We start from the raw sequence: 12,617 nt of genomic DNA, 5'->3' as shown, positions 1-12,617 counted from the left end.
TAAAAGACAAGGGGCTTATATTAGGGTGCTCCTGAAAAGCAGAACTAAAAGAATGTGTGTCCGTGCATGCATGCATGTGTGTGTGTGTGAGACATACGTGTACACATGTATGCATATAGTAAAATAAGGAACTGGCTTATATGATTACCAAGGCTGATAGGTCCCAAGATCTGCAGTCAGCAAGCTGGAGACCCAGGGAGAGCTGATATTTCCGTTTGAGTCCAAAGGCTGGAAGAACCAAAGTTCCAGCTTGATGGCAGTGAAGACAGGAGAAATTCCCTCTTACTCAGCCTTTTGTTATATTCAGAGCGTCACCTGATTGGACGAGGCCCACCACACTGGGGAGGACAATCTGCTTTACTCAGTTTACTGACTCAGATGTTATTAACTTCATCCAGAACCAGCCTCACAGAAACACCCAGAATAATGTCTGACCAAACATCTGGGCACCTGGGGCCCAGTCAAGTTGACATAAAATTAACCATCACAATTCTACCCCTTGTCAACTTGGCATCCATACACATCTCCTTAAACCATCCTTATTCTCCAAATAAAGACAATAATTCTGGTCATAATTCTGCTTAAGAAGATACAACCGGCCTGATTACAACTCCCAAACACACTAACTCCCTCCTCAGACGAGGGCTAAAGCCCTTGAGAGATGTTTGCTCGTCTCGATATCCCATTACTTAAATACTGTGATGTAAAATTAACAACACATCAATACTGCGATGTAAAGCCAATCCATCTTATGTTACATGGTAAGGGAATAAGAGAGAGAGGAAAGCAAAGGCATTTACTTGACACACACACATACTCATTACAAAATAAGGAGGAAATACTCTTGACAATTACAGTCCTCAGTTCTGTAACTTGTCAACTTGTGTAGCTGGTATTTATAGCCACCTTCTTCCCCTTGCCTTTCTGGGTTACCCTGGGCTTCAGCAAGCTCCTCAGCTGGTCATGAGCCTTTTCCTGGTGGGGTGACTCCCACCTTCATTCCTCAAGGGTCTGGGTCACGCATAATCCTGCCTAGATGGGCTGTAGGGGTTTTGCCTTGACCTGAATCACAGAGCATGGAAATATAAGATGTCCTAAGACACGCTGTTCCTTACTGCCACTGTGGAACTGTGGTCCACTCTCCCCCGGGGCTCAGGATCAGTCACCCCAGCCGGCACAGGAACTCCCTTCTTTGCCTGTTGGTTCAGAGGCACGAGGAACCCAAAGTGGCTGGGGGAGGGGAAAAGTGACCAACCAGGGGCCCTGCCCAACGTCCTGTCCACTGGGAGGACTTCCCTTCACTGTCCTCTGGAGATGTCGCAGGGAGGGGCTGTGGTGCTGCAGCTGTCTACCTGGGGGCGGTGTCTGCCCATCGAGCAGACCCGTCTGTGACCCAGGCGGTGTCTCCTGTCCCTCCACCAGGTGGTCAGAACTCCCCTGGACGCCACAGGTGCAGGCAGGGGAGAGAAGGCGGAGTGGCAGCAGGGCCGTGGGCGTCTGGGCCACTTCCTGAGGCTCCGGCCTGGTCGCGTGTACACCGCTTCCGCCTGATGCTGGAGGGGCGCTGTGCACGCCCGCTGTCATGGCTTGGTGGATCAGGTCAAGAAAACACCTAGTTCATGATGGACAGCTCAGGTTGCATGGGAACTTGGTGGCCCACGGCCAAGTGTTCAGTCTCCACTAAGGCCCGACAGCAAACCTGCAGCTGTTTCTCAGAAGGAAGGCAGTTACCTGCAGAGGATGGCAGGGCTTCACGCCGAAATCCCAAGGGCCTGGGCTGTGACTCACCTGTAGGGCTGCCGACAGCTCTGGACAGCACCCCTGTCTGCTGCCGGCACTTCAGGCCCCTTGCACCTGCTGCTGGGTCACAGCGCCGAGGGCAGAGCAGCCTGGACCTCGTGCCGAGCCTTCTCTCGTCCGGGCCCCAGCCTTTCAGGTTGCTAGGTAAGTGGGCCAGAGTAATGCATCCAAATGGGGAGTGCACTTTGACATTGACATCTGTGGATCTCAATTATCATCATGGGCCTCCCTTTAGAGTGGGGGCCACAGGGACCGATTAATACGTGGAATCTTGGTCCTGACTGGTGAACAGTGGTCGCTGAGTTTGGATTTCCTCCAGTGGTTATTTTCCCTGTCCTTGAATTTATAACCGGACTAGACATACATGGTAATTGGCAGAATTCCATATTGTTTCATCCTGTGGGGAAGAGCTATCATTGTGGGGAAAGCCAAGCCAAAGCTCTGACATTGCCTTCTCATGACCAAGAGGAAAATGCCAAAAGCAACATCACACTCCTGGGGGTGGGAGAGATTCGCGGACCCTAAAAACTGAGAGGATGACCAGGTGTGACACGCATCACGTGCTCGTTTACTTCGCCGGCATGGTCCTTACTAAATCTCACTTTCTCTCTCTCTCTGCTGGTTGAAGTCAGCCTGCCTTTGTCACTGGCCACCCAGGGCTGGCCCCCCACACACACGTATACAGCGGCCACGGTGGCCGAGATGGCAACCAGGCAGTGTGGACACCTGCTCACCAAAGCTGATCTAGCTACCTCCTCTGCTGACGTCCGTCCTGTTGGCAGCAAAGTCCAATGCCAAACCCCGATAGGGTCCATCCCTTGAAGAGGCCAAACAGACTCTTGGTAGCAAAGTGATTACCCTGGACCCCTTCCATCCAGAGCAGGGCAATTAGTCTTCCTGAAACTGACACGTCTTCTGGGGATGTGTTTTCCTTTCCTGCCTACAGGGGCTCAGCCAGCCCCACGGACCAAGGGCTTCCCGAGTATTTAGTCCACTGCTAACATTTTTCTGGACCAAAGGATTCACTTTGCAGCACGCATAGTGTGTGCACTGAGTACAGTGGAATATTATCCAGAAAACCTGGATGCATTTTCCAGGTCGAGGGAGACTCTTTGTAAATGTAGCAAAGTGTGAAAAAAAATCATGAACACTGATTGTGGGATAATAAGAGTTGGGCTCTGATAACCAACTCTGATGCCCCACCACCTGCCCACACGTGGGGTGGGATCTACTTCCACCCTCTTAATCCACAGCGAGATCACCCCCCCCTCCAGAAGGGTGAGGATAGCGTCCTTTGCTGAAGGAGCTCAAGTGGTGCTCCTTTTGATACATAGCTGCTGTTTAAAAAGATCGAAGCATAATTGATTTACAATGCTGCCAGCTGCAGGTGTACAGCAAAGTGGTGCAGTTATGCATATACATATATATTTGTACATTCTTTTCTAGATTCATTTCCATTATAGATTAGTACAAGGCATATGTATTTTTCTCCATCACTGTTCCTGGCATCACCTGGGAGCACATTTACAAAGGAGACCATGTGAACAAATCTGGATGGACAGAAAACACATTAGTTATTTCTCAATCCCCATTCGGAGGCCTTAGCTGAGTTTATTAGATTTGATTAAAGGATTTTCTGCCTGGTTTGCCAGAGAGATAGGGATTAAGCCATAAGGAGCTTTTCCCTTCCTGGGATCTGCAATCCCACCCTGAGCAGAGTGGTGCTCTGTCTTCTTGGCTGATTTCCTCACCTTACTAAGGGCTCTTCCTTCATTTGTATTAATGAGATCAGTCAAAAATGATTAAGCCTTCTGCAGTTTCTCAACCCATACACGATCGGATATAAAAGCTGGAGGGGAGATGAGAAAGCCCCAAACTTCGCTTTGCAGATCTGAGAACCAGAGAGGCTAACTGACTTGCTTGAGGTCACACGGCCCTTCCCAGGCAGAGCACTCACAGCCAATCAGTGGAGATGGGAGTTCCCTGGTGACCTCAAGCAAGCCAGTTAACCTCTCTGGTTAAGAATCAGAAACAGGGACTTGAATTGGATCTTAGAAAACAGACAGAATTTGGGCATGACAGTTACACAATGTGCCTAGATGCACTTGCCTTGTCTGGCAAGAACTCAAGGGCGGACAAATTTCCATCTAATTTATGTCACCTCTGTGTGGCTCAGGCTGTGCATAACTGTAAGCAAATCAAAACCCAGTGAAGCAGGTGAGGGCGGAGCAGGTGGTGAAGGAACGAGGGAGAAATTCATGACAAAATTGGTTGGCTCTTGGGCTGAAACCACCCCGCTCCTTTTCTTTCCTTCTCCTTCAGAACATTGTCTTGACTGGCCAATTACATGCTGTAAGATCAGGTTGAATTCCGTGAAGAAACACTTGGATGGAAATCACTGTAGGTAGAGTTATTTTATTAGTATTCCCAAAGAGCTCTGATGGGGAATAATGATGGTAAATCATTAATACATATTTTCAGCCGCTTTAAAAATTAAATCTGTTCCACAATGTGGTTCACAATTTTATAGCCATTATCCGCAGCCCTTTGGGACCGTCTCATAAAAGGCATTCCATAAATTTGATCTGCCCTTGTATTGCACCAGATTTTACAGCAATAATCTGGCATTTTGAAAAGCTCCAAGGCATCATCTCCTTCAGAGGCAGCTATGCAGGGAGGTGCAGGGGGACAGAGACAGCGGGTTCTGGGGAAGGCGTTTCCATCATTTTTTCCGAGTGGTATAAGGGAAAGGGTCCGAAGCAATCAGTTGTTTCTGGAGAGATTTATTTCACTGTTCCCTGAGGCTTCCTGTTAAACCATACCAGATACATCTCTTCTTCAATTGTCCTCCAAAATACTCCAGGCAAGAACCTCTCTATCAGACAGTGTATAACACCGGTCACTCTTGCCTCGTCGCAGTCGAGCTGAAGGGACACTGTCCCAGTGAGCCCAGCCCAGGCGTGGAGAGAGTAATTCACCCCCTCTGTCTCCTCAGCCTGCGGTTTGCCACATCGCTGCCAAGTCACCACCCAAGCTCTGTTTCCAGAGTGACCATGAGGCTTGGCAAACCTCTCCAGGTATTTGAAAATTCTGATACAAAATGTACAGAGTGCCCCTGAAATGAAAGCAAGGGATGTCCTAATCTATGGCAATATTGTGTTTTTTCACTCACTTAAATACCGTTTTAAGTTTGGTTTGGAAAACCTAAAAGGTGTGCATGAATGGTATTGAGGTCAAGTGCATCATACAGTTTTAAACGGAAGGGCCCACACAGTGGGGACTGGAAGACTTGGAATTGAAATAATTTAAATTCAGAGTTGATCTATACACCAGTTCTTGGGGCTACAGTTGCTGCAGAAGGAACTCAGGTTCTACCCAGAGACTTGAGCGACATGCCTCTGGGTGAGATGAATAGAAGGGTGAATTAAAGAAAGTGGGAGGAGGAAGAAATTCGTGGAGGGAGGGTTGCTTTAGGAATCCTAAATGCTTCAGGGGAACAAGACCTGGGCTTTACAGCCTTGTTAAAGGGGTGGCAGCAGACTAGCGGTTGCGGGCCACCTGCACACGTTATTTGGTCCATCTCAGTGTGTGAACTTGACCGAGCAACATGGCTATCGTGGCCAATCCCGGTGCTCATCAGTGTCCAGCGCTGTCCCTCTCAGGCTCATGGAAGACTGTGTCCCAGACCCCTTGTAGTTAGGCAGGGCCACGTGACTAGTTCTAGCCAATGAACTTGGAGGCTGGGGTGGAACCTGCCCTTTCCAGGGAGACACAGTGACCCTTAAGCTTTTCGGTTGTCCGCCCATCAGGGAACACAGGGGTCTTGTGCCGAGTCGGACCGGAGCAGCTGAGACTGTCGAGTCACTGTGTGGGTGACAGCTGCTGGACTGTGGCCCGCACTCACAGACGATTTTTTCTGGAAGGCAAACACGATTTTGTGCGTTAAGCTAATGAGATTTTGGAAATTTTTGTTGTTGTTACTTTGGCATAGCCTAGCTTACGTTGCCTAATCGAATAACTGAGTATAATTTGGAATGAAATAAAGGATAAATGCTCAACCTAATACAGAAAGTAGCCGTGTGAAAACTTCGGCCATATCTGGTTCTTGTTCATTGCAAAGGCTCCTGAGGCAACAGCAGGGACCTCAAGTCCGTGAGGGGTGGGGTGCCATCTCGTGCACCGCTGGAGTTCACATAGGGGCAGGGGGACGCGTCAGGGGGACGTCTTCAGGACACTCCCGATTTCCTACCAGAGGGAGAGCAGCCAGAGTGGGCCTGGCCCTGGTTTTAGTCCCACCAGTTAATAGAGGGAAGGACACCAACTGGGGAATTGCCTGCTCTAAGGTCAGCTCAAGGTATCAGCCAAGCAAAATGGCGCACGTAAAGGTGGGTTGACTAGGAGCTCCTGGGGGAGCCTGCAGGAGAGGCACTCGCTCCCGTTAGAACCTCTTGGCAGCCTGTCCTTGCAGTGGACCCCTCTGGCACCGTGTTCGTGGATCCAGTGTCTGGCACATGGTGGCACTGGGACAAACGGCAGATGCACAAAACCAAAGGACTGCCTTGGAGGAAGCCTCTATAGGACAGGCTTCCCAGGTGAGTAGAGTCACTGATGGGTAGCTTCAGCCAGGCTGCGAGTGGGAGGTGGAGAAACGCAGGTCTGGAAAAGAGAGCATCTCAGGCGACATCCACGGCAGGTCCTCCTGGCCCCTGTCCAGCTGGGCTGTGTCTCTGTCCTGCCATCAGAGTGTGATCGATCATATCAACATGTGATTGTTTTTTTCGTACTTGGCAGCTTTTATTCTCAGGGAAAATCCTGTTCTCCTTCATTTTCTTCCCCAAGTCCTAAGATTGGGTTGGATTTCGTTAGAAGCAGCAGGAGATTCCTAGAAAAAACCCTCTTTGTTTGCGATGATACTAATGAATTCTGGGGAGCAGTGGAAGTCACAGTCGATAGAACGTTTTCCCTAAACGCCACGGGTTCTAGTGGGCTTGCTGCACCGCGACTGTACTTCAGTGGGGTGTCCTTGAGTTAACAATAGTGTCATGATGTTGTTGGAAAGAATCTATGCCAGTGAGACGCTGGCTGTCTCTAATTGGAGATACTTCTGCATGTGTTCATTCATTGATGGGATTTGGTGGTTTCGTCTCCCTACCTGCCCTCAGGTGTTACAGACGATGGGTCCTTAGACCTCTTGGCTTGACCCCTGGTTATCTTCATCCATCCCTTTTGATTTCTGGGAAGAAGAGACCGAGTGCCGTCAGACAGAGCACCCTGCAGCGGACCAGTGCAGGGTCTGGGGTCTGGACAGATGCCCTCGGGTGGATTAGGTGAGCCCGGAAGACCCCGTGGGGAGCATCAGGTGGGAATCAGAGCAGAGAGGGGAGGGCTGGTGGGGCCCGGCAGCAAGCGGTAAACAGAGGACTGGATTCCAGACCCGTAGGAGTTAACATACAACGTTGTGTTAGTTCCCGGTGTACAGCGTAGTGACTCAGTTACATACATATATTATTTTTTATGATAGGTTATTATAGGTTATTGAATATAGTTCCCTGTGCTATGCAGTAGGTCCTTATTGTTTATCTATTTTATATACAGTACTTTATATCTGCAAATCTCAAACTCCTAATTTATCCCTCCCCGCCCTTCCCCTTTGGTAACCGGAGTTTGCTTTCTGTGTCTGTGAGTTCCTTCAGCTACTGTTGATTTACTCCCCAAGCTTTTCCCTTTTCCCAGCTTTATTGAGCCGTAATGGACATGTAACATTGTGTATGTTTGAGGCGTCCAGTGTGTTGATTTGGTACATGTATGTATTGCAAAATGGTGCCCACCACTGCATCAGCTAACACCTCAAACCCGTTTCTTTTCTTTTTTTTTCCCCGTGGTGAGAAGGTTTACAATCTACTGTCTTAGAAACTTTCAAGTGTAGACCACAATATTCTTAGCTATAATCACCAGGCTGTACGTTAGGTTCTTGGAACTGGTCAATCTTGTAAGTGTCCCAGGCTTTTTCTGAGGAAGGTGTTGCAGGCGATGGGATGTTGACCAGGGCTGGCTGAGCTCGTGAGGAGACGTACTGCCCCACCTGCTCCACTGGGTCCCTGCAGTTCTCACGTGATCTGTTCATTGAAGCCACTCTCCCCATCAGTTTCACTGGACGAGTTCCTTGTTGCCTCTAAAGTTAGTTTTGTATCTCCTTAAATTGATAACTGCTTGGAGGGGGAGGGTATCGCTCAAGTGGCAGAGCACATGTTTGACAGGCACGAGGTCCCAGGTTCCATCCCCAGCACCTCCTCCAAACAGAAATAAATGAATAACCCCACCCCCACCCCAATAACTGCTTGGAAGTGTGAATTTTCTCTTGTCTCCCGGCTGGACTCCTTGGTTCTCCATGTCTGTTCTGTTCCTCGTTGTCTCCTCAACAGAACATCTCCTTGCTCCTCCAAGTCTCTGCACTTTGAGGAAAGGCCATCATGTTGAAGCAGAGTGAGTGAGGCCAGCACTGGGCTTTCTGTGGGAACTGGACCTCCTGTAAGACTGGCTGGTCACTGGTCGGCATAGTCCCCGAGTTCCCGGTTCCCGTGAAGAAAAATGATGCAAATTCTTAACCTGCCTCATCAGGGGAGGTGGGGTAATCATGCCTATGAACAATGAGGGTGTCTGAAGGAGAATGTGTCATATTTGGACAAGAACTTTTTTATAGTAGACCATTTCAATCCTGTGAGGGAGATTGTTAGCCTGCGCTTTGAAATCAGAAAGAGCGAGAGTTTAATCCTGGTTCTGCCACTTATGAGCTGTGTGTGCCCAGCAGGTCCAGGTACTTAGTATTTTATGGCCTCAGTTCCATTGTTTATATCAAGGGGATGAAGGTATGCACCTTGGAGAATCCTGACAAAGGAAATAGCCATTCTCGAAGGTGTTTGGTTCAGCACGTGGCACATGGCAGACACTTAATTAAAGGCAGAAGGAAATGATGGTGAAGATGAAGAGAATGGCCACCAAAAAGATGAAGCAAGCTGGAGAGGAGGAAGATGGGGAGGAGGAGGAAGTAACATTTCAACCTGGGAAAGTCACTGCCGCTCTGAGCCTCGGTTCCCTGGTCAGTCTAAAGGGCCTACCCGCACTTGCCTCTCTTTTTGTGACGATAAAGTGAAATAATGTACGAGAAAGGATCTCAGAAACCTCGAATTTCTATACACATATGATTTAGTAAAAATAGTGTATATCTGTAAGTCATGTGACCTTTCCCAAGGGGTCACACACAGCACCGGCGTGGGGCGGTCACCCTGCAGAGTGATGCAGGCCCAGCTCCGTAAAATCTCACTTGCTTTCCGATTCCACAGACACACACCTGCCCTGCGATAAACCAGCTGGTATCCACATTGTTTGCCATGTTCCACCCTGCGAAGCAGAACTTCCCATCCTTGTCAGCAGTCTTAATCCGAGTGATGAAGCCAGATGAAAAGTGTTTGAACATGCTAATGGGCTGACAGGAGATTAAACGGGTCCCTTAACAAATGACTCTCCACCCAGCCCCCAGCGTCCCCGCCTGCTGCGGCCGCACATGGGCAGCGCAGGTAATCCCGCCTGTTGGAGACATCCCATACATCTCCCAGTCTTCGCTCTTGCCGGCCACCCGCGAGCCCGTGACAGCTGGAGAATTATCACTCCTTCTCTGCACATTATCCCTCTAACTCTCTGTGGCCGTGGGGGTGGCTTGGTGAGGCTGCCCTGAGAATTACTGCCTTGCTGATCTATTTGTTCCCAGGCCACTTTCCCAGGCTGGTGATGGATTGCTCTCGATGGGGAAAAAACACATAGACAGCAGTGACACATTTCTCATATTTGGGGTTCATTTGAAAAGTCGTAAGAATTAGTTTCCTGCAAAGGCTTGAAATGTACAAGAAGTTGAATGTTGAAACTTAAAATGTACATTTGTGGTGATTCCCGACTCATAGTCAACGTCTGGGGAAAGATGTTATGGCTGGGTAACTTAACTAACCCATCTGCTCTGCATTTTGTTTCAGTTGGCGAAAAATCTGATGGACTTCATATCCCAGGTATGAATGATGTGGGTCCCCTGTAAAGGACCCTCTGCTCCCCACGCAGCCCCCACTTCCTCTTCTACATGGAACTCCTAGGTTGTCCTGAAGCCTCCAGAGCCTCGTTCATGCTAAGCACACGTTCTACCGCTGAATCATCCCCGTCCTTCACACATATTTAAAATAATAGTCCCTGACCCCTTCCTAAAGGGATGTGTGGCATTTTCTAGAAGAGCTGTACACTGGGGTAAGAGGAGTATGCAGAACTCAGGCTGACACTGACATCGGGACCTTGAACTGGAGTGGAGATGCGTGAAGCCAGGTGAGAGGCAAGGTTGTGGCCAAGTCCAGCCATCTCACAGCTGACACCTCCGACTCACAGCGCTGTGTCTCTGCTCTCTACACAGTGACCAACTGCGAAGACACTGAACCTCCCACTGTTAGACAGATAATGACACTGTAACTGCATCGTTCCCTGCTGTGGCTAAGTGCACACTGACCTCTCAAGGGCATGTCCATGTGAGCAAGTGTGAGGGTGGAGCAGGTGCCGGGGGGGGGGAGAGATTTTTGTCTTTTGCTGAGATTTCACTTAACTTCTGGTAACAATAATAATCCAGTTCAAGGAGTCTTCCCCTCTTGTCCATCAAATCATGGCAGAAACAAAGCTTACTCGTGCATTAAGCTCTCATTTTTGGAGTTACTGAATTCAGAAGAAGATAATGACAGCTGGCTGCAGGCTATTAAGAGAGCCCTTTACAACCGATCTTCAGCCAGGGCATTCATCACCAGGAATGTCGCTAAATCTCACTTGTTGTTTTTCTACAACATGACAAGCTCTCGTATTCAAAGTTCAGTCATGCCAATGAGAAGCGACCTTGTTCCTTCTGAGGCTGTATAAACCAAGCTCTTCCCAGCAAACTCCTGACCCAATGCACTTTGTTTTTAAGAAGAGCGGCAGATCCATGTTGGGCAGACAGCTGTTAGCGCCCAGTTCGAGCGCCCCCCCCTGGGGATGGAGTAAATGGCCTTTGACTGCCTTGTCTAGGGTTTCGGGATTTTTCCTCCCAGTGAATTTTGGTCTATGGTCATGATACCAAGTGAGTCACTGTGAGTGTGATTTTGCACAGCTTGATTTCTGACTTAACTTGGCAAAAATTTCCCTTGCTCGGAAGGCGGAGGAGACCATGAGAGTTGTTATTTTGAGAACAGCTTATGAGCAGAGCTACCCTGGGGCAAAGTGCCTGCATCTCGCAGGAATTCATAAGCCCAGGAAGGGCATCGCCAGACCCCTGCCCTAGAGCTCAGCAAAGAGACTTCAAGCTCGAGGAAGTGTGTGATCGCCAGGTCAGACACTTCACCGTGAAATATTCCTCAAGAAGAGAGGAAAACCACAGAAACCTTAAATGCTGGCGGTGTAGCTGCGAGAGGAACCAGCGGCTCACGCCAGGCATGTGGGCTTTGGGGTCATTTTCATCTCAAATCCTGTCTCTGTGACTTTCCAGTTTTCCCTCCGTAAAGTAGGAATAATCATACCCTCTTCATCCGAGAATTAGTGAGGACGTAAAGGAAGTTCCGAGAACAGGTGGTGTAACGAGACTTCTGGGCTGTCCGTGCACAAGCCGTGAGACACTTCTGGGGCATCTGCGGCTGGCTCAAGCCTTACCCGTCCACTCAGGTGGCTTTTCAGTCTGTGTAGAAGTAGTTACTTCTAGTAATACTGCCTCTTGGGTCTCATTTAAATAATTTTTGCCTTTAAGCCCTTCTCCATAGGTACCAAATGGTGTTGCATTTTAAGAGAAATACTCCAAAGAGGTCTTACGGACACGCAGAGCTGAGCTGGGTGGACAGGAAGGGCGTGCTGAAGGCCGGTTCATTTTCGCCTGTGAGCAAAGCTCTCATCTATTCAGAGCTGGCAGAGGGGTACTTCTGTAAAGTTTCTGTAGGGGTCTTTCTGCTGCATGTGAGTCATCACCTGGATTTGGTACAGCTGAGTCCTGACGTGAGGCCCCACGTCCTGCTCCTGATTTACTTTGGATCCAACCATTAAAAATATAGATTATTTATTTTTTCCAATAAAAATTTTAAAAAATGTTTTTGAATTTTTTGATTTACAGAGTTGTACTAGTTTCTGGTGTACAGCATAGTGACTGTTACACATTTATATATTCTTTTTCATTACAAGCCATTGAATACAGCTCTCTGTGCTATACAATAGGACCTTGTTGTTTATTCATTCTGTACATAGTCATTTGTATCAGCCAATCCCAAACTCCAAATCTACCCTCTCCCTCCCCCGTTTCCCCCTGGTAACCTGTAAGTCTATTTTCTATGTCTATGAGTCTCTTTCTGTTTTGTAAATAAGTTCATTTGTGTTATTTTTTTAGATTCCACATATAAGTGATGTCATATGATATTTGTCTTTCTCTGTCTGCTTACTTCACTTAGTGTGATCATTTCTAAGTCCGTCCATGATGCTGCAAATGACATTATTTTCTTCCTTTGTATGGCTGAATACTATCCCATTGTATATATACACACCATGTCTGCTTTATCCAATCATCTGTTGATGGACAGTTAGTGGATCCAGCCATTCTTGACCTTGTCCTCAGTCAGCTGGAAGGGGCCGGGGATGACCTTACGAGAAAGGAGAGAGCGTGGGAGCTCAAACTCACAGCCTGTGTGATGCAAACAATGCTGAGTTCTGTCCACCAGTTAGTGCGTGTGGGCAGGTATTACAAGTTCTCCACTTACGTCAACTTCCTGAATCTTTACAACAAA

General features: G+C 48.4%; 1 protein-coding gene across 10 annotated transcripts in view; it reads left to right on the top strand.

The window, feature by feature from the left end:
* LOC116664774 overlaps nt 1-12,617 on the top strand; it is a 71,378-nt gene that overhangs the window by 38,374 nt on the left and 20,387 nt on the right. For 3 of the 10 annotated variants that reach the window (XR_004321201.1, XR_004321196.1, XR_004321203.1), the window contains exon 3: nt 9,825-9,857. Coding sequence is in view for 1 of the 10 variants with exons in the window: in XM_032483049.1 (XP_032338940.1) it covers nt 9,315-9,374; nt 9,825-9,857 (93 nt within the window). In the remaining 9 variants the exon portion in view is untranslated. Of the gene's footprint in view, nt 1-7,368; nt 9,375-9,824; nt 11,938-12,617 lie in introns of those variants that run through there. The other 7 variants (XR_004321195.1, XR_004321194.1, XR_004321200.1 and 4 more) reach the window with 6 other exon arrangements.

The sequence above is a fragment of the Camelus ferus genome, chromosome 7 (genome assembly GCF_009834535.1).
Source record: "Camelus ferus isolate YT-003-E chromosome 7, BCGSAC_Cfer_1.0, whole genome shotgun sequence".
Lineage (NCBI taxonomy): Eukaryota > Metazoa > Chordata > Mammalia > Artiodactyla > Camelidae > Camelus > Camelus ferus.
This window is presented reverse-complemented; position numbering and strand designations above follow the sequence as displayed.